General features: G+C 47.6%; 1 protein-coding gene across 1 annotated transcript in view; it reads right to left on the bottom strand.

Annotated features, from left to right (window-relative positions):
* CACNA1C (calcium channel, voltage-dependent, L type, alpha 1C subunit) overlaps window positions 1-22,759 on the bottom strand; it is a 231,694-nt gene that overhangs the window by 162,249 nt on the left and 46,686 nt on the right. Inside the window, exons 5-6 of the mRNA XM_014539424.1 lie at window positions 14,938-15,041; window positions 7,086-7,258 (exon numbers count right to left, since the gene is read on the bottom strand). Of these exons, the coding sequence (XP_014394910.1) occupies window positions 7,086-7,258; window positions 14,938-15,041 (277 nt within the window). The remainder of the gene's footprint in view (window positions 1-7,085; window positions 7,259-14,937; window positions 15,042-22,759) is intronic.

Raw genomic sequence — 22,759 nt, forward strand, 5'->3', positions numbered from 1 at the left:
CCAGGGGAGCCCACAGAGGCTGATATGTGTCCATTGTCCAACCTCAGAATCCAATAAGCAATTCCACACAGGTTATGGAATAATGGTTCCCCTCAAAGAGAGAATGCAAGAGCGAGCAAGGTCATGCCCCTTGTCCCACTGACCATTGAATGGATCTATTTCTACCTCCTTCTGGTTGTTCCTCTAGGCTCACTTTTTAAACTCTGAAATCATTTCTACCAATTCCATCAATGACAATACACTCTCCAAAGGCCTAGGATGAGTACAGTGAGAACAAGACAAAGGGGATTTGGCCAACTAGGTAGGAATCTATATATATAAAAGCCTAAGTGACTGGCCGACTGGCCGACCAGCCGGCCGGTAGCTATGACGTGCAATGACCATCAGGGGTCAGATGCTCAACGCACATGCATGGAAACATGGAACAGACTGATGAATCTCAGAGGTAAGGGGAGAGGGGGAGGGTGGGAATAGATTAACCAAAGACCTTGCATGCATAGTAGAGGCCCGGTGCACGGATTTGTGCATAGGTGGGGTCCCTTGGCCTGGCCTGTGGGGATCGGGTCGAAACAGGCTCTCCAACATCCCCTGAGGGGTCCCAGATTGTGAGAGGGCACAGGCCAGGCCAAGGGACCCCACTGGTGCATGAATCTGTGCACCGGGTCTCTAGTGTAGAGATATAGAACCATAATTCTCTTGTTTCAAAGAGGATTCAATTTTCAACATTTTTTTGGAAAGGGAAGTCTATTAAATATAAATCGCTGTCCCGAATGCTGAGTGGGAGAGCATACTCTGCCTCCTGAGAGCTCTCTATATGACAACAGGGCTGGGCCATTCCCGCTCACACTGGTGCTCTGACCTGCCTGTGCTGAGAGTGGGGGTCTGGAAGGGTGTCAATGAAGACACACTCTCTGTATTGGGTTGGCAGGCTGAATAGAAGAGGTAAAGGGTGTTCTAGGCAGGAGGGAGGAGGGATTTACAAAGGTCCAGAAACAGCACATTGCAGGCCTGTTTGGAAGGAGGAGCAGTCTGGTTTATTCCTTCTTATTGCTGAGTAGTACTCCATAGTGTGGATGTACCATTGTTTAAACATTTATCCATGGAAGTATACTTTGATTGTTTCCAGTTTGGGGCTATTACAAATAAAGCTGCTATGAATAACTGTGCCCAGATTTTTATGTGGTCATAGCTTTTCATTTTCTGGGGTAAATTGCTAGGAGTGTAACTGCTAAGTAAGTATATATTTAGATTTTTAAAGAAATGGCCAGACTTGTTTCCAGAATGCCTGTACAATTCTCTGTTCCAACCAATAATGGATAAGTGATGCTGGTTCTTCACATCCTCACCCAAGTTTAGTGCTGTCATGACTTTTTATTTTATCTGTTCTTATAGGTGTCATGATGGTCTAAATTTGCATTTCCCTAATGACTAGTGATGTTGAACACATCTATGTAAAGACACAAAGTTTATAATTGGTTTCAGAATTTCTTTTGGCTAATTACCTTACTTTCTCCAAACCTCATTTTTTTTCCCCATCTGTAAAATGAGAGAATTTAACTATATGACCCCTAAACAAGTGTCCAGTTCTAAAATTCTTTGTACCACGGGATCCACCCTGGGGGAGTTTGTTTGCAAGGTGAGGAGCATTTAATTTTCCCTTTATGCACCAGCTATTGCCATCTGCCAGGCTTTATTTTGTAGCTATGGAGAGACAGCCAAAACTTTTGACAAGGGAATGACATGTCAACTCTAGGAAGACCGCTTGTCTACATTGTACTAGATATGTGTGAGCAGTGCTGGGGAGCAGGGCAGGCAGGTGGCTGCTGGTCTAGGGGAACAGAGGTGGAGAGGAGAGCAGGAAGCAGGCAAGAGGGACTTTCTAGGAGGTCAATTGATAGACTTGGCAATTGATTGAATGTAGGAACTGATAACTATGGAGGGATCTGTCTTACACTATAAGCTTTAGAGGGCTGGGGCAGCCTTTAAATTGTCTTAATGACATGAGCGAGAGGTTCCTATATGAATAGATGTTTAATAAATGCATTTTTTTATCTTGAGGAGGAGAAAGAAAGAAAGAATTCCATCTTTATCTTTCTTCATGGCTGGCCTTCTCTCAGATGCGGCATTCGAGCCAGGAAATGGACCATGTGCCTTGCAACAGTGCTTCTCTGCTGATGACAATGACCTGTGCAGCAGCGACAGTTTTGTAGTTGGTGCCTTTAAAAGGGATGCTCATTGCTGCTCAGAGGGAGGGGAAAGGCCTCTACATTATCCTGTCGAGCAGAGGGGTGTGGAGCCAAGACCCATGAGGCCGCCCACTCTGGAAGTGGCACAAAAGGCAACAGGGTACAAACATACCCCTTTTTGCCTCTTTTCTGTCTTTTTGGGCCCTAAAATGGCTCTTGAGTATCATCTTGTCCTTTTCTCCAAGGCTGTCTGTAACCAGCTGCATATTGGGCCTGATGAAGGGCTGAACGCTGACCCCTTAGGGTCCAGCTAGGCTGGGCCATGTGCTTCTCCTTTTCTGTCTGGAAACCCTCAGATGACTGGCAGCTAGGCTGCACCCAAAACAGGAGGTCTGCAGCGTGATGCCATCCTGGAAAGTCTCCAGACTCAAGACACTCATGAAACAGGACTCTGTTTGCCCTCAAGCTTTGGGCGTCACTGTGGCACTGAGCAGCTCTTGTCAAGGCACCAGTGACCCCACACTGCTAAGCCCAGTAATGAGTTCCCAGCGCCCACCATACTCGCCTCTCAGCAACACTGCCCTGGCCTATCCTACCTCCTCTCTGCCATGCCCTTCTATCTCCTCTGCTGGCTCTTCCTTATACCCCAGCCTCCACACATCAGTAGAGGTGGGAAAGGCCAGGGCAGTGCTGGCCTCTCCCATTTCTCTCTACACTACTCCGCAAGTGATCTCATCCAGGCAAATAGGTTTAAATGCCTTCTATATGTTGTTGACTTCTCAAAATATAATTTGTCCCAGACCTCTCCCCAGACCTCAGATGAATTCCCAACTGCCTACACACCATCTGCATTTGGATGTCAAATAGGCATTTCAAACGTCTGGGTGTGAGACTTTTCCTAATATTCCTGCCCTGACACCTATTCCTCTCGTAGCTCCCCTGGATCAGTACATGAGGATGCCACACTTTCTGCTGTTTAGACAATCACCTGGAAAACTCCTGTTTTTTTTTCTCTCTCTCTCATACACACATCTTATATCTGATACGCCAGCAAATGTTGTCATTCTGGAGCCTTTCTGTATCACCTCATTGTTACCAGGGCAACATGGAGCCTCACTGTATCACCTCATTGTTACCAGGACAACATGGAGCCTCACTGTATCACCTCATTGTTACCAGGACAACATGGAGCCTCACTGTGTCACCTCATTGTTACCAGGACAATGTGGGGCCTCACTGTATCACCTCACTGATACCAGGACAAGGTGTCATGGTCTCTTGAGGCAGGAGCCCCAACCCCTCCCCCGGCTCCCTGCTTCGCCCTTGCCCACCTCCATTCCATTCTGCAGATTGCATCCAGGGAGTTCCTGGTAAACGTGGGTCAAGTCATAGCACTTCTCAGCTAAAAACTCTCAGTGGCTTCCTAGCTCACTCCTCGGAAAGCCCAAGTTCTTACAGTGAGTCTCATGGTCCACGTCCTGGTTACCTTGGACTTCATCACCTACCTCTCTCCCCCGTACTCACTGCCCTCCAGTCACATTAGCTTCCTCTCTGCTCCTCAAATACATCAGCTCTGCTTCTCCCTTGAGGCCTTTCCACAGGCTGCTCCCTCTTCCCAGAATGCTCTTTCCCCAAATATCTATATATTTCCTTACTGCCTTCAAGTCTTCATTCAAATGCCACCTTCTCAGTGAGGTACTTCTGAGCACCCCACCTAAATTACAACCTCTCAGCACTTCTGTCTCCCTCTCGTATTTCACCTTCTCCATGGCACTTATCACTCTCTGACATACCATTTAATTGGTATGTCTCCCCACTAGGAGGTAAGTTCCATGAGGGCAGGGATTTTTTACTGTTTTGCTCATTGCTATACCCCCTGCACCTGAAACAGTGTCTGGCACGGAGCAGACTTTAATGAGTGGATGGATGGGTGGAAGCATAAACTGGAACATGTTTTTTGGGTGTAATTTACCAGCTACATCATTACTCTAATTACTTAGAATTACCTCCTAACTGTGCCCTTGCTCTCTGTCTTCTCTACTACTGCTCTTCCTATTTCCTCCACGGTGTTTGTAGCTTTTCCTAGGAGAAGTGCATGATTGGGCTCCTGCAGGTATGCTAACTGTCCTGCCCTGGTGCCACCTCTCTGTCACCATGTCCTACTCCAGCAGCATCTGGCAGGTGCTGACCCGCCTTCTGCCCAGGGAAGAACAGAAGTTGCCAGAGCCGTTGATGAATAGTGATGATGCCTTTTTTCTTAAAAGACTACTTTGTTTTTGAGCTGAAAAGAACTGGCAGAGCTTACTATATTATAAATTTTTAGCAATTTCAAAGGCTAAGATACTACTTTAATTGAAACATACATATAAATTATAGCAGCATTTCTCCCCTTGTGTTTGTTTCAAAGGGCAAACTATGAAGTTTTGAAGACAAGAATATAGTTTCTGAGCCATACGCTAGCCTTTTCTGCAAATCTATTAGGTTGCCAATTCCCTAATAATTTAATCACTGCTTTTATTGGACTTCCCCAATAGACACAGTCCTTTGGACTGGTTTCCTGGCTCCATCACTACATCTCTCATATCCATTTCATTGCATGGGTCTATTTTACTCTTCATCTTGCTTTTTTATAGACTCATTTCCTTGCCCCACCACAGTAGGACTGTTCTAGCACCATTTCAACAATTGAAGGTGGCAGGCTCCCACTGTGTTCTCCCAGGACAAGGCTGGCTGAGGACCAGAAGCAGACAGCAAAGGCTCCTCCAGCCATCAGGAAGGAGTACATGGTGGGAGGGACAGCAGTCTCCAGAGTCTGATTTCATCCATATTCGGACTTCTGAAAATCTTGGCAGAGGTTCTGTGCACTGGATTAGGCAGTTCATCACGCTCATCCCAAAGCCTGGCCAGAAATGTGGGGGGACAGGCCTTGTCCACGTGATCTGGTCAAGCGGCAAAGAATTCTCCATGCTAGGAATGCCTTGGAATTTATTCATTTAATGGTCAGGACAGGGAAGCAGCACACATCTAGGGAGCTCTTGCTTTAGGCAGAGAATAGAGTAACTATGTGTGTCTGTGGACCACAACTGACTGCTAAGCAAATAGTGGATGCCGCTCATTTTTAATAATATGCTAAGAAACTTGCTCATCAGCATTAATCATGACACTGAGCCTCTGCCCTGACTTAGGATGGAGAGGGGCCAAGATGCCAGTTTCTGTGTTTCAGAGGTAAGCTTCTCTGTGGTACTTATCTACCGTACCACTCCGTGCCACAAACTAACTACGCCACAGTTCCAGCAACAGTATAATAGAACCTGCCAAGCATTTTCCCAGAAAGACCCCAGTGGCACCATTGCTCACTGTTATAATTCATTGAAAGCCTTGCCTTCCAACCTGCCTCCTTAGGTTATTAAATTATGTCATTACCAGTCCCTGTTGTTTGTGTGTTTTAATTTTGTGTTTACCCTTGAGCAGCGATCAGAAAGGGAGCATTGGTGGAGGGTTCTAGCAGTCTCTGCAGCTAAACCTTTGCTGGCTCCTTTCCCACTTCCTCCACTCGATCCTCCTCTAGATCCCCCATCAGGACTCAGGTGCTAATGAGCAGAAACTCATAGAAATCTGTCGGGAGTTTGAAAACATGGACATAACTCATGCCTACTATAAGGCCGAGAAACTAGACTCACTGTATTTGCATGTATGTGCTAGGATATATATGTACACGCATGCCTGCACACACAGGGATTTCACAGCTGATGGGAAGACCATGCTTTTCTCAGGGCACTGGCCTGGCAGTCCTGCGCCTTCCTGGCTCCTTAAGGAGAGAAGCACCTGATCCATACCAGCGTCCTGCTTCCCTCCATCAGCCCCCCTGAGACCCGGTGGGTACTGTCACCTCCCTTCCACTCAGGGAATGTTTCTGGCTGCCCACCTTACCTGCCTGTCTCCATACAGCAACCATCTTGCTGGCTTTTTAACCTGTTCGGTTCCTGACTACCCTAGATGCTCAAGGTTCAGGAGCATGTTTTCAAGTTACGCTGCTTGAGGAAGAAACACACCTATTCAAACATGCAAAATGAAAGGGAAAAAGTGCACCCAGAGAGAGGAGGCAAGTGCGTGGTCATCAGAGAGATGGAGGTCCAATGAAACAGGGAGAATAGTCGGACCTAACCCAGTGGTTCTCAAATGTACCCGGCAGCTCCATCATCTGCAGGCTGTTCAAACCAATTGCTGGGCCCCACCCCGGGATCTCTGAGCCAGCAGATCTGAAGTGCAGCCTGAGTTTGCATTTCTAGTAACTTCCCGGGTGCTGCTGGTCCAGGGACCACACTTTGAGATCCACTGGGCTAATCTGGTGAGAGCCTGCCCCGTGCAACCCCAGAGGAAGGGATTTAGCTCAGTTTCTATAACCTGTCAAATGCCTCTAGGCTTCCTCAGTCTTCCCATTTAGTACTTTGAATCTAACCTCCTTAAGAGAAACCTTTGGCTGCTTTTCCTGAGAAAGCACAATGGAGCTTGGAAGTCTGCTGCAAAGGGGGCGAGGTTCCTGCTTTCTAGGGAGCTGCTTGGTGGAAAGCATTCTTTGTAACAAGCCTGTGCAGGAGCCTGCCCTCTGCCCAAAGAGATGGAGCCCAGAGGAGGATGTCTGATTTAAAAATAAAGAGTACACCTTAGCAAAATCTAAACTGTCTTTAAGATCAAAGATCCTAAAAGAAAATGAGGCTTTACAGATCAATCACAATTATTTCACTAACTTCTATGAGTAGCAAATGATTGCAAGCAATGGGACCAACGTTGTTCCAGGAGGACAACTGTAAAGAAAGGTTGGTGGCAAAAGGTTTCTGCTGTGCTCCCACCATCTCTTCCCTCTCCCAGAACCCAGCCAAGACAGAGGATGCTGCTCACTGTTTCGGGGTTTCTCCTCATCCATGCCTTCGTCCTCGTTCTCAGGGTCAATGTCTTCCGCCTGTGTGATCCAGTCCAGGTAGCCTTTCAGGTCCTCTTCCAGTTGTTGCTTCTCTCGTAGCTTTTGGAAATCCCCCCGAGCCTTGGCCTTCTCCCTCTCTTTGGAGAACTCTCTGGAGAGAGAGTGGAGTGGACAGGGCAGGGAGTGCATGGAAGGAGGGCGTGGGTGGGGCATGAAGGAGAGATGGAGACAAGGGGAAACAAAAGTGAGGATGGCTTTGCACTAGGAAGCCTGCCCACATGCCCCAACTTCCACAGATAGCTTTCTCTAGCCATCCCAGGTTATGTCTTGGCTCTCACATAAATAGAAGGAGTCACTGAATGGGAGGGACAAAACCCATTTCCCTTTTTCCTGGATCATGATAACAGGCTCTGCCTTCAATAACAACTGTTCTCCAATGACCCGAAAACTCCTTCGAATAGTAACCAAAAAAACCTCCACAACAGTACGGAACATGCATTCGCCTTTCCCCGGCTTTGGACGGCAGGAGAAAAGTCTCAAGAGCCTCTGGGTGACTAAAGGTGTAGGAGCCCGGTGTGCTGAAGCCTGCTCAACCACAGTGGCTCCCGAGAGCCACCTGTACATGGCTCTTCCCAACTCTGGCTTCAGTGAGGTCTCTGTGGTGGCTTGAAATTGGCCATGGTGGGAATATTTACACCATGGGAATTGGCAAGTGTTATAAACCAGGGCTTTCTCCCCTAAAGAGCCAATTGTTAAATATGTATCAGTGCACCACTGATTTGAGACCCAGGGGAATGAACCCCCTCCTTCTCTATTCTTATGAATAGGGCTCTTCCTGCCTTTCTTAGCTGCCTGGGAGGATTTCTAATCTAGAGAAAGTGCTTTCTCACATGGAGACAATGAGGGTTCCAAACACAAGAAAATGTCCTGGGGGCTGCCTTTTAGGTTAAAAAAGAAATCTAATCATAATGGAAAAATACATAAAATCAAGATGATATAAAAGTTAAATGATGCGTTCAGTTTAAAGTAATAATGAGAAGAAATTGGAATTGAATTGGAGTTTGACAAAAGAAGGGCCTGCTGAAAAATTTGACAGAAGGGCTATTTATTTTCTATGATTCTGTCCTTATTTCTCTCTGATTTCAAATTCACTTTCCTAGCAAGGCAGGGCTGGCAGCAGAAGGCTGTGATCAAGAAGGCTAGTTCTTAACTTGCCAAGCAAGTTTGTGTCTTTTCTTCTCAAATTGTACACAGGAGCATTTCTCTGCTTGATACTCAGTCTATGGGGAATGGGGCCCTCAGTGGTGTGTGTGTGTGTGTGTGTGTGTGTGTGTGTGTGTGTGTGTGTTGCATTGGGCATCTTATTTAATTCTTAGAAATATGATTCCTCCTTCTCTCACCAGTAAAGGTGTAGTTCATGGCAGGCGGCTGCAGAAACCACCTTGAAAGAATTCCTTGCACAAGCCAGACACTCTACAGAAGCACCTTGGAAGGAAGGACACACCAACAAACCATAGTGGGCACAGGCTCAGCCCCTGAATCCACTGGGTGACATTAGCTGGCTCTCTCACCACACCCACCGGCTGCTATGCGCATTTTGCTAGTGCTGCTTTGGAGAGCACCGGTGTTAGAGCTCACCATTTTTATGGTAAATGGGGTTGGGGCTGGAAGTGGTCTAGGGAACTTCTTAATTGGGAGATGTGGGAGCTCTCAAGCTAACGAGTTCTCTTCAACTGCTGCCTTAATGGTGCTCTGGTTTGGATGGAATTTTCTTCCTAAATTTGATTGAATTCTAATTGGACTGAACTTGTTTTTCATTGGGCTTCCTGCCAACTGGTGGGTACCTTCATTTCCTTCCCAGGGAGTTTAATGCCAAGGAAAAGGGGCCAGATTAACAGCTTGCAGTGACGATGGAGGCCTTGCTCTGCTTTGCCCAGCTGTCCTTTTGTTGAGGTGGACAAGGAAAGATGCCAGCCACCTGCCTAGTCACACCTCTGTACCTAGTCACACTGCCCCAGGGTCGCAGGCCTGCTCTCTGGAGACAGTCACTTCATATAGAAGTTCCCTCCCTGTGAGAATCAGCTCCAATACTATACTTCAAAGTCCCTCTCTCGGCTCTCTTTCTGCCCACACGCATTTGCACCTCCATCCCTCTCCCATGGAGTGGGTTTGAGTCGTAAGGTAACTAAATAGCTAAGGGTTTATTTAGGCTCTTTTGGAATATTTTGCAGAGGGTTCAAGTTCTAGTTCCAAAACAACTACCCATCCTTCTTCTAGGGTTGGGAGGATAGGACTGGGGCCCAACTGGAGTAGGGACAATTGACCCAGACCTATTACAGCATCTGCCTGATGGTGGAATAAAACTCACCATCGGTACCCTCTGGGGACTCAAAGTAAACATCAAACATCCCTGTGATGAAAGAAAACTGAGGTGTGTGGGGGGTGTGAAGGGGATAGAAAAGTGGCAGGGTCAGATCGGAAGCCTGTGGCTCCCCTTGGCTCCCAGGGGTCATGGGACACAATCACACTGCAGCCGAATGGAAGGTAAGCCAGGTTTCCCCATCCAGACCCCATGCAGTAAGGGATTTTTCTGGGTGGCAGTGCCTGGCTCTCTTTTATCTCCTCGCCTGGATGCCAGCCAGGCACCTGCTCTGGGGACTGAGCTAATGAAGACATGAAGCCCCAGCCTGTCGGGCTGTGCTGGGCCCAGGGACCAAGTCGGCTAGACAATCAGTCACAGCTGTGGGATTTGTCGTAGGCAGAAGCACTTCTCTGGCCAGCAAGGGCCAACATGAAAAATGAGGGTGGGGTGGAGAGCCAGAGGACCAGCACTCACTAATGTAAAGCGAGCACAGGGATGTGCAAGTGGAAAATCCTCAATACCGACGGCTGGTGCTCTAGGCCCTCTATGATCCATACAGTCGAGCCTCATTATTCACAGATTCTGTATTTGCGAATTTGCCTACTTGCTAAACCTTATTTGTAACCCCAAGTCAATTATTCGTGTGCCTGTGAGGTCTTCTGCAGACATCTGTAAAATGGAAGAAAACTGAGTCACATCCCCAGCTGAGGTCAGACAAGGTGACCCGTTGCCTTCTTGTTTCTGCTCTCAGACTGTGAACAGAGGTCTCCTTTTTATGGTCTGTTTATTGCCACAGTTTTTATGGTCTCCTCATTGCCACTTTTGTGTTTTTGTTGGTGATTCTGCTGTTTAAATGGCCCCCAAGCATAGTGCTGAAGTGCTGTCCAGTGTCCTGAGTGCAAGAAGGCTGTGAGGTGCCTCCTGGAGAAAATACATATGCTAGATGAGCTTTGTTCAGGCATGAGTTACAGTGCTGTTGGCCATAAGTTCAATGTTAATGAATCAACAATGTGTATTAAATAAAGTGTATTTAAAGAGAAACACACAAAATGCATGGTTATGTACTGATCACTTGATTAAAATGGTGTGATCAGAGACTAGCAGGAACCTCACCCTGTATCTCTCCTGAGACCAATGGTTCGGGATTGATACTCAGCATTTGTGGGGACATCACAGAATAATGAGAATCAACTGTCTATGCTGCCATCTCTTCTGCTTCCACCCACAAGGCATGTTCACCCTGGCCTTTCTCTTGCTTCCGCCCAGAGCTGGGTGTTGTGCCATGGTCCAATTATGCCTTCAGGTGGTAACATGCTTACCCACCCGGCTCTCTGCTTTTGGGGGAGAGAGACATGCACATCTCCCCAGGGGAAAAGAACTGGATGCCTACCCACCTAGCGGTACTGGGCCCCTTGTCAACTGGAGGCACATGTCCGAAGCCCTCTGTTCACAATCACTTAAAAACAAAAAGTGACTGGATTCCAGAGTCCAGGGACTTGCAACTGATTACAGCGTCCAGTGCAGTTTTGAGACTCTCACCGTCACTGCTGGTGTAATTCTGATAGGCTGGAGGGTGAGCCTTCTCAAGGGGAACACAAATATAACCTGATTCATATCTATAATACCAGGCCTGCGAGAACCAATAGGTAATGAACATGTAAATTCTTTCCACTGACACTACCCAGCCCTGTCAGGATATGTGAGTATCCTAGATGAAGGACACCCAAAGGACCCTCTGAAGACCAACATTTCTGATTCCCACCTTTGAAATGGAAGCTTCATGGAGTGTCATCTTCCCTACCTTCATGAGCTGCAAGCTCCAAGCACACTTTAACCTTTTCTTGGTGCCAAGGGACATAATTTGAACATGAGTTACTCTTAACTGACAGCTGTAAGCTAATGCCCCCAGTCTCAGAACGCTCCAGGCCTGCAGTGCTGCTGAATGGGGGCTGCTCTCTCTGAGGGACTGTTAGGACTTGCTGGCTGCCAGCCCCCCTGCTGAACAGCCCTGCCCTGCTGCAGCCTCCGGCGCTGGCTCTCCACCTTCCTCCTGGGACTCTGCTCCCGCTGGCTGTTCCAGGAGCCTGCCATGGACCAGGGCTGCTGCCTGCTCTCTCGCCCTTCCTCACAGCAGTTCCGCTCTTCATTTCTCTCCTTTTTTACTATAACTTCAGGACATAGGATTAACCAGCCAAACTGGTTGGGGGACAGTATAACATGGAGGTCAGGAATAGAGGTTATGGGTTCACATTGCTTAGATTTAACCTGGATTCTCCCCTTTCACCTGTCAGAAGTGAGGTAGGAATTCATGGAAAGCTCACTTTTCTTCTCTCTAACATGGAGGGGTGAACAGCACTAGCTTAGAGGGTTGTTGGGGCCACTGCATGAGTTAATCTACCTGATGCTCCTGGGACAGAGCCTACAGAGAAAGCTGGCTCCTGGTCATGCCTCATTGCTGCAGTGAGTTTCATGGGCTCTGAGACTTCCCTGAATGCTTCTGGCAGGTTGGCTTACCCAGGAGTCTGACTGATGAATAAGTGGGAGTTTGCTGCATTCCTGTGGTCCTGCCTAGACACTGATTCAAACCCAAACCTGCCACCACCAGCTAGTCAGGCAGCAGGAGCCCGAGTCCATGTCTCTTCATGGACTCAGGGTGGCCCATTCAGGTTGGCTGGCCCTCTTGACAGGTTAGAAAGGGTTCCTTAACCCAGGAAGGGGAGCTGCTTGCCCGCGAACATTTTTTTGTACCAGCAGAGGGTGTGCCCAGGGGCCCAGGAGGCCTTGGGCGAAGTTCTGTCAGATGTTGCGGAGCTCTGAGCAGCAGGCACTGCTCGGGGAAGGTCAGGGAGCAGGTGCGGGGAAGGTCTCCAGGACACCACTGCGGACCAAGGACTCAAGGTGCCGAGGTCTGAAGGCCTGGTGCTCCTGTTCAGAGTCCGCACACGCTCTGAGTGTTACTACTTGCCAGGCTTTGGGCTGGTGTTTTACACACCCTCTCACTGGGACGGAGCCAGGCCAGGTTTCCAACAGCTTTTCTCTGAGGTCAGCAGCTACTGACAGCTGACATCTTTGCTCTGATACCACCAGGAAGATGATTTTTCTTGTGGGGCAAGGACTATGGGCAGGTTCTCTGCTTGAGGAGGGGTGTTTGTAGTCTAGTTCCCACTCTCCAAACCCAATTCCAGGGTGGGGTAGGCGTATTTCCCTTAGATTTGTTTCTAATTTCTGGGGGAAGAAAATGGAATCATTAGAAATTTTTCTAGAGGTTCAGAGCTCTGGGTTGTATTTCAGTTCAAGGTCATTCAATGTGTACCCAATGGGCAATGATGGGAAGATGGGAGCCTTGTTCTGCTATTTACCAACCAAGTGACACCATGCAAGTCGCTTAACACCTCTGGGCTCACTTTCCTCATCTTTAAAATCTAACTTTTGATGATTCTAGTCACTGATTCCAGTTATGATAGGCACCAAGTAAGCAATAACCATTGTAATGGTAGCACTATTACTGAGCATTTACTATATGCTAAGTATTTCACATAAATGATCTTATTTTATCATCCCAACAACCTATTGTTATCTTGATGTTTTCTGATGGGGAACTAAAGCTTAAAGAGGTGACATCGCTCAACATAATGCTTCCAGCAAGTGCAGGGCTGGGATATCTAAATTTCTGTCTTCAGTGGGGGATGAAGCTGATTTCCATGCTTTCCTTGGTGATTTACATAGAAACCCAGGGGCATTTTCTCGTGTTGGAACACAAATATGTAAGCCCTTCCACCTTCCAGGCAGCTAATCAGGGGCTTCTCTTGTCCTCATCATTCTTACCCCTGAGGGAATACCCTCGTTTTTTATGTGGTCTTACCTTGGCAGAGGCATGATGTCATCAAAGTCTCTAACAAGCCACCTACCAGGGGAAAGGGTGAGGGTGGAAGCAGAGTCCTTCCTTCACCCAGTTCCTAAGATTAAACCTGTTGCTCCTGCATCACATTAGGCTGTGGCAGGAGGTGGGAGTAGCCATTCCTGGTTTATTACTGAGTAAAAATGAAGATCAATCTTTCTCCCTATCCCTGACTTTCCCCCAGAATTAATGTCCCTAGAGATCTAGGATAGGCTATTCAAAGCAGCTGACCTGTCTGGAGCAGAGCAGAAATAGACTGCACCCCTCCCTCCTAGCCAAGGCAGCAGAGCGTGACACCCAGGAGCAGGCTACCAGGAGCTTTTAGGTGTTAGGCCTTGGCACGGCTGGGTGGGCTTATGAGGAAAGTGGACTGAGGAAATCCAGTGAGTCCCATGGCAAAGGCAGCCATTCCCAAGGCTCCTCCATGCCCCGTACCTCTGCTGCTTCTACCACTTTCTAACTTCATCTGAGCAAAGGCCAAAATCAAGCAGGCTTTATACGTGGAGCCAAGTAGATAAACTGAAAGGAAACTACATTGCTTCTCCTCAGTTCTCAAATAATCTAGGGCTTTAAAGAGCTAAGTGCCCTTTTCATTCACATAGACTGCTCAGTCCATACATTAGAATCAAAGGGAATTATATTTTTAGTCTGCATTTGCTTATTTGTAGTTTAAATCAAACTCTTATTACCCTGGTTCAACACTGAAACTCTCATTACCCTGGCTCCCTCATCTTTACTGTGAGCCGGGCACACACTGGGACTGGCCCGATGGTCAGGCAAGGACCCTCTGCAGGACTGCCGCATGTGCTGAAGCACAGTCTGCGACTCTTCCCTCCCATTCCAGCTGCCAAAGCCTCCCCGGACCACGGTGTCGCCGTGCTGCTCCTCAGGTACAAGAAGCACCTGCCTACCCAAGCAGCTGCTTGAGAGAGGGAGGGGCTCGGATGAGCTGGCAGGAGACAGGTGGGCCACGGCATCTCCTGGTGGAGCCTGAGCCAAAGAATTTATCATTTGTACATTTGACCCTCTGCCCAGCCAGGCCAAGGACATTCACTTCAAGGCTCCTGAGGTGGCCCCTTATCCCAGGTTCATCAGAGCCAGTAAAAGAATAAAGCCAGGAATAGCAGAAAGAGTAAATAAAATGGAAAAATCAAGACCTTTTTCCTTGGTCCTGCTTACCCGCTAAGGACACCGAGAACCAAGTTAAGTACAAAAAATGACCCTATGATGATTAGTGTAACAAAATAGATCCAGGGCCAGTCCCTTCCTACGGCATCATTGACCTGGAAGAACGGAATGATAGTTAGTGAGGTGCACACAGCAGTCGAGCATGGCCCAGCACCCATCATTGGCTCCAGACACCGACCCATGCAGCGCCAGGACCCCGGTCCTCTAGGTGAAAATCAGAGGCCAAACAGCCTGCCCGCCAATGGGTCAGAATTTGGGGTCTTCCCCTGGTTTTCCTGGGCCTCTTAGGGTCCCATCCCTGAGGATCCTGGCGATGGACAGAGTGGAACCTGGGACCTTGCTCGGCTGCATTGTAAGGAGGACATAGAAACGGTCAGCTTACCCGCTCAACACACCGAGAACCAGATTTAGAACGAAAAAGGATCCAAAGATGACCAGACTGACAAAATACACCCAGGGTAACTCATAGCCCATAGCGTCCTGCATCTGGAAAGATGAAGGAAAGTTAGGAAAGAGGGAAAGCAGAACTGAGTCAAAGCGAGGAGGCAGGTAGAGAGGTAGTGGAGAGAAACTGGAGGAGACAAATGGGGCTGACCTTGGTGTCTGTCTATGTGGTTCATGGCCCATGGCTACCCCTGCATCACCTATATTCAGAATACTTATGGCCTTGACCTGAACTGTCAGGGACTTTTGCAGGCTCTGCCTTAAGAGAGATCTTGTCTGGTTCTCTCTGTTATTTTATTTTCTGGAACAACAACAAAAAAATCCCCAATGTTTTCTATCCACTTGTCTAAGAAGGTGGGTTGCCTCAAAAAATAATTCCTTCAGCAAGGAATGATTTTAACTCACTTGGGTTTACGTGACATTAAATCTTCCACTGCATCCGAGCTTGGTGTTGGATGTGCCTCAGCTCTTACTGCTAGAGCCAGAGACCTGGAACCTTCCAGGATGTGGGGGAAGGAGAACTTCCCAATGGGGCCTGCCACCTGGACCTGAGCTGGGCCCAGCATTTAGAGCAGCGGTTCTCAACCTGTGGGTCACGACCCCTTTGGCGGTCGAATGACCCTTTCACAGGGGTCACCTAAGACCATCCTGCATGTCAGATATTTACATTACAATTCATAACAGTAGCAACATTACAGTTATGAGGTAGCAACAAAAATAATTTTATGGTTGGGTCACAACATGAGGAACTGTATTTTAAGGGCCAGAAGGTTGAGAACCACTGGTTTAGAGAATTTAGAGAATTCAATGAGCCCATATTAATCACCCAGGTGATCCTAAAGCAGGCTGAAGTTCGCTGACCACCGCCAGGTGCCTGAAATGAGCTCCAGGTGTGCTGGGACAGTGCTGCCCTCAGGGGCCCTGAGTATGTATGCTGGACAAATATGTTCTCTGCTTGCTGTGAATAAAAAGATTGACAAGTGACCTACCTAATCTGACTGGTAAAAGTGTTACCTACCAATATATTCTTTGCAAATCTATTAATATTTATCAGGGGTTACCATACTTTGGTTAGAGAAATCTATCAAATGTAATCATGGTGCAAAGTACAAAAATTATGTCGAGGGCGTGGGGGTCATTTGTTAAACTGGGTCAGGGAGGAAAAGAAGAATTCTCAACAATGTCACTGAACCATGCCAAATTTAACTCAACTTAATATGAGTTTATTGATCATTCACACCTCCACACACCCTGCTGTTTTTCACATAGTGCTTATCACTTTCTAACTTATAATTTACACATTTATTATGTGCTTGTCTTCCATGCTGGAATGTAAGCTCCGCAAAGACAGGCAGTTTGGGCCTGTTTTATTCACTGCTGTATCCCAAGAGCCTAGAACAGTGGTCGGCAAACTCATTAGTCAACAGAGCCACATATCAACAGTACAACAATTGAAATTTCTTTTGAGAGCCAAATTTTTTAAACTTAAACTATATAGGTAGGTACATTGTTATTAACTTAATTAGGGTACTCCTAAGCTGGCCTTTGCTAAAAACGTCCTCAATCTGATTGAGGTACGTTCGCTGAGGTCGACTCTCCCATCCACACTCGTCTTGTATACTTGTTTCAGATAGACAAGTGTGGATGGGAGAGTTGGAAGGGGTCGACCTCAGCGAATGTACCTCAAAACAATGTACCTCCCCGGCGCCGAGTCTCTTGTCACTCGACCGACCGACACCCCCCACTTCTTCTAACGCCACTTCTTCAAAATAGACTCGCCCAGGCCGAAAACCGACTTCTGCGCATGGGCCACGAAGTTTCAATCGCACTGTACGTGTGCGCCCGCACGTGGTATTTTGTGGAAGAGCCACACTCAAGGGGCCAAAGAGCCGCATGTGGCTCGCAAGCCGTGGTTTGCCGACCACTGGCCTAGAACAATGCCTTGCAGGCAGCAGGTGCTCAGTAAAGATTTGTTGAGTGAATGAATGAGCTTGATATGTGCCAGGCACTGTGCTGTCAGGAAGCCTGGGCGTGAAGGGGGAACAGATCAATAAAAGGCAACCACAATGCAAGGTGGTGAATGCCGTTGTAGAGGTAAACATGCAGGGTTATTGGAGCCCAAAAGGCAAGAGTGGCTTGTGAGGCATGAGAACAAGCAGGGCCAGGCTGGGCAAGGGAAGCAGGAGTAGGAGGGAGCCTGGAGGGCATACCATCCTGTGGTGGAAAGGGGGCTTTCCTAGGAACTTGGCGGTTGTTAAAAATAGAGCCTACAACTGGACAGCCATCCTGGTTCTGGGATGGAGGCTTTTCCCAGTGGCTGAGCCATAAAATGTGCAACACAACAGCAGCAGTGAGGAGGCAGGGCGAGAGGTCCCCGTGAGTCAGAGCTGCCCCATCGCAGGGAGCCGGGAGCCTCCTTTAACCAGAAGGTGACTTTCTGACCAAGGCTGATAGGAAATTAAGCCAGCAGAAGGAAGTCCAGTAACATCTTCACTGCCAGGAGGAAAACAAAACTGCACTAATTCAAGCGGTGGCGGGGTTGGTGGAAGGAGATTAGGAAAGAGAAAAGCGTGGGAGCCACAGTGAGCTGGTGGACCACAGGCCACGTAATGATGGCAGTCATGGTCATGTGATACCAGCGTCTGTATGTCACATTTTATTATGGGCATGGTGACATCATCCTTCTATTATTCTTGGTAGCAGTCTTGGTAAGAGTCCCTATTTGTTCAACAAATATATACCGAGTGCCTATCATGTGTAAGACATGTGTTCTGGGCCACAGTGAGAGCCACCGGGTTAGAAGCAGCCTGAGATGGGAGGGGGCATCTGTGAGGAGGTGTCTATGGACCCCGATGCAAGGTCAGGTGAAGCCTTGAGTGTCCCACCTTTCCTCTCTCAGATGAAGTCCTGCCGATGAAGGTCAGAGAGGCCCTTTCTTCGTCCTTAATTTAGTGCATCTTTTCTTTTTTGGGAGGGTGGGGAGGTCAGAGAAGGCTTAAGAGAACTGTGGACTCTCACCAGAGAAAAGGCGCATACACACAGCACACTGCGTACAATCTCACGGCTGTTCTGACCGTGTGACTGACCAACCAGCTTGTTCTGTGCTAACCCTAGGGCAGCGCTTCCCCAAGTGGGGGTAGGGGATCAAGGGCTCTGTTCTGAAGAAGTTCCCTTGCTCCTCCTGGATCCCAGATCTCAGCTCCCTCAGAACAAGACCGCTAGGAACAGGCAGTTCCAGGAGGCAATGGCATGCTCACCAGTTCACCCTTATAGACCTGCCTCCGGAGCCCGGGAGAAGGGCGAGTGGGAGGCAGGGCTGGTTGGCTCCTTGAAATGAAATCTCTCCTGACGGCTTCCTCATACTCCCTAAATTTTGTGACCACTTAACGGACAGAAAATAGTCTTCCAGGCCCCACAGCTCTGATGAGTCAACACACCCGTGAGCCTTGGAGATGTCCTTGGGCCCTTGTTTTTAGTTTGAATGTCTTGTCCTCTGTGCCATACACAAGGTAAGTGACTTTCAAAATCATTAATAACCTCAAGTGAATGGAGCTACAGACCACATCACCCACAGGTATCACACAGATGCACTCAGGACCCATAGATTCCCCACAGCCAGGGCCACATCCTCTCCCCATTGCCCTATTTTCTGCTTTGGCTTCTTCCTCAGCTATGGGAGAGTTCTTTCAGAGGTTCAGATGGAATAGTAGGTGAGGGGTAGGAGGGCAAATGAGAGATTAGCAAGCTTCCAAGGTGGTCTTAGGAGCCCAGCACCCCCTTAGTGGGCAATGCTCAACAACCACAAGAGGGGTTCTCTGGTCGCCTGGCTCTGGCCAGAGAGAAAAGAGCTCCTTTGTTTTCCCTCTTACTTTCTCTTCTTTATTCTAGGCCACCTACTTTTGGGGCAGCCTGGGTAGAGCACTGACAACGCTGAGTGGCTCTGAAGTAGGGCAATGCTTGGAGATGAGATCGATGTCTTAAATCAGCTCTAATGGAGCTATTTAGAAGAGAGAATAAATACAGTCACGTTTCCAAAAAATGACCCAGATGGCTGACACCCTGATTTAGAGGTGAAAAAGGATAGGTCCTTTCTAACCATGAAAGCTAGTTGTTTCTTAGGCCTGCAACACAGCAGTGTTCTGACTTTCCTAGGGAAGGCGCGTGGAGAGACCTCCCGATGTGCACCGTCCACAGCATTGTGCCTCCAGGGCCAACAGCGACATGTGACCCGCCTTTGCTGAAACACACAGCTCACTAGTCCCAGAATCAGTGGACAAAGGCAATGCTGAATGAAAATACAGAAGACTTTTCTGAAACCATTCAATCTAATTCCTTGACGGGAATCCAACCTTAAATCAAAGTATATCCCTCCCCCCCAAAAAAGAAAAAACAGCAGGAACACCTCTTGGCCACTACTGCCTCTAGGCAACTCTCGATATTAGCTGATTTCTCTGGGTTTTCAAGCAGTGTCTTTCTTCTGTAAGGCTTGGCATAGGCACCATGAATCTGAATAGATTGACTGTTACAGCTAATGCCAAAAGAGGCTGTCACTTGCCAACAAAGGCAGGAGGTGTAAACCAATAAAAGTCACAGCACTTTATACAGTGTCATTAGAGGACAGGGTTTGCTGCTGCCAAAAATGCCAGGGCCCTGAGCAAAGACTCGATAAATCTGTGACTACTCGTGACCTTTGTCACCTTGCTTGCTGGGTTATGGGGTGTCCACCCACAGTCACTGAGAGAGCAGCATAGCAGATAACAGGTCTCACCTGACTCCTTTCTGCCTCTACGCCTGCTCATTGTTCTGCACAGAAAACCTGTGTGAGCCTCAGAGCGCAGTAAAAAGCCTGGTTTGCATGTTAAAGACACCCATGGGCTCCTAACACAGAGAAGGCAAGCCCTCCATCTACAATCTCTTTTTAAAAATCCCTCAACTCAGACAGGATTGTGCACTGACTTCCCGGGGAAGGTCAGGAGACGTGGAGAGGACAGAAGACATGTGTAGTGGGCAGAAGACATGCTTGTTGTCCTGAGCAGCCACCGGGCCTGGGCCAAGTCTGATGCCTGTGACTAGACCCCCAATTGATCCTTTAAACACTTGGTGATAGTACCTGGGCAGCAGAGCTATTTCTTGGGTCTGTTGAGAGAAGCTGAAACCCAGTTCTCTTCAATCTCCTGAACTGTTACAAAGTTTGTTCTCCCAGGCAGAGGAGCCCTCTTGCTCCTCATTCAGGCTCAAGGCCAGCAAAATCCCACCTGTTCCTGGTCCCGATCCCCTTGCAATGCTCTCCCTGCCCTCTGTGTTGCTCCGTATTATTAGGACAAATTTCTTTGTGTGGCCCCTGTGTCTCTAATTAGATCCTAAACTCCTTGAGAGCAGGCCTTCTTCTCCCCACCAGCCCCACCCCAGGCCCCACTCAGGCCTTACTGAATAGTAAGGACTCACCTAACACCAGTGAAATGAATACAATGAAACCCAATAAGTAAATAAATAATAACTTTGAGATATGCTAATTCTCTTTCTTGATATGTTTATGAACCAACAGTTTACAGTTTAGATAACAGATTCTCTGTTTAAAGCTGGGTAAGTGGGTAACACTCTGAGACAGATTCCGAATTAAAGACCACAGGGTCCTAAGTAGGACCTACCACCTTATCTACTCTGGTACCTGTTAGAACCGAGAATGCTGTTTATGGGTCACTGGAGGATTTTTTTCTCAACTCTTGACTTAGAATGACTACTAGGTCATCAAGAGAATCCAGCTCCACCTTTCAGCTTTCCTGATGCCTTCAGAGACTCAGTTTCTATATTTAGTGAAAAGAGGTGGCCTTTTGAAGAAACCATGGAGGAGGGGAGAAAAACAGAGTAAAACCTGAGTTACAACCTGCCTGAATGCAAAAGGCCTTTGTCATAAACAAGGGGTGTTTCAGCAGCACTGAGACCAGAGATGAGATATCAGTAGGAATATCTTCCCAGCATGTGCAGACATGTACTGGAATGACAAGACAGAGTGCCGTGTCAACAACTGACTTGTGAAAATTCAAAACGTGCTACTTGTTCCCAAGGTCTCCTGCAGAACCCAAACTAATCCAGACCCTACAGAAGACACTCTTTGTGATTCTAAAATATTTCCGTTACATGATTTCTCACTAAGTATTCTTTCTAATCTTATTTTAAAGCTCAATTGCTAATATTTTTAAATCAGTGGAAGCACTGATCATGGAGAAACCAGTGGATGGGGCAATGGGTGATGGGTAATGGTGACCCCAATGGTGGCAGGGTGGGGAGGAGCAGGAGTCTGGAAAACATAGACCAGAGTGCTTTCTACTGTGCCCACAGTCTGCCATATTCTTAGGGGCCCTAGATCAGAAGGGCTTTGGGGGAGCCGAAGTCAACATCATCCTCTTGATGAAGAATTATTCTGTAATCTTCTGTGGTGACTGCTCTCACTGCTGCCTCCGTTTTGCACAATTCTCACACGTGACCTTCTCTGAGGGTTCCAAACTCCAGTTCAGTGGCCACGTTATCCTGTGTGCCATGAGCATGGATGGAGCTATTTCAAGTGCTGGGCACAAAGTTAGCACTGAGCAGATAACTGATTGATATTTATCTATTTAATCATGACCTGGCTACAATGTGGAAGGGATAATGCTCAGAGTTTCAAATTGACCCTAATAGGAGAACCCTGCAGATCATCTTGATCTGGCAGCCTCTTATATCTTCAGGAAGGCACTTGGCTAAACCATATAAGGAAAGTAGTCTTGAATTATATGCAGAAGGCTAGGGACATTAGGTTAAAAAAACCAAACACACCTGGAAGTAGAATCAGAAACCAATGGTCATACCATACAGCCCTAAATTCCTCCCTGCCGCACTTTTTATGTGATCACCGTCCTCTCCCCTCCCACCCAAGTTCATAAGAGGTGTGAACATTCTGGGAGGAAACGGGGAGGCTTTGGCTTAAGAAGCCATTGCCCAAGGAAACCACACCCCTAAACACACACCTGAGTTTTGTCTTAGTTTCCAAATCCCCATACCCAGCCATCTACAAACCTCTAGAACGGGGCACTAGGTACAGGAAATGTTTTAAGCTAATTGTTCAGCTAGTTGGGGCCTTGACCTAGTGTATGGCCAAAGTTTAATAGCTGAGGAAATATTCAAGTTTGATCTTACTTTGAGTGCACTAACTCTTCAAAATCACAACAAGAAGATAAAATAATGAATGTTAGAGAAAAGGAGAAATAGACTCAGTATCTTCCATAGCAGAAGGCAGGTGCCTACTGTATGCTACTGGTGACCTTCTAACTCCCTTCTATCCAAGGTGGTATCTAGTGATTGAATCATTGGCTTCTTTAGTGCTGCAATGATCTAGTCTCTCCCTGCTGTTTGGTGGTTCAGAAGGAACCCAGCCCTGGGGTCTCCATTCACTGCCATACTTGAAAATCTGGGTTGCTCCCTCTCATGTCCTCTAGACTTGTCCCTTGGACTTTAAGAGAAATTCATTCTTCTGAGTAGAGGACCCTACTTCCCCAATTACTATGGAAACTATCTCCCTAGACTGGTTCAAATTCAGGGCACCAAAACAGCACCATTCAAATTCAATAGTTTAGACTTCTAGGGGTTTTCAAACTCCAGCTTGAGCATCAGAATCACACGGGGAGCTTTCAAAATGCAGATACTTGGGTCTAACTTGGAGCTTCTAATCTAATGGCTTGAGGGAAGTCTTGGCATCTTTATTTTAGAAAGCTCCATGTTATACT

The sequence above is a fragment of the Myotis brandtii genome, unplaced genomic scaffold, assembly GCF_000412655.1.
Source record: "Myotis brandtii unplaced genomic scaffold, ASM41265v1 scaffold216, whole genome shotgun sequence".
Lineage (NCBI taxonomy): Eukaryota > Metazoa > Chordata > Mammalia > Chiroptera > Vespertilionidae > Myotis > Myotis brandtii.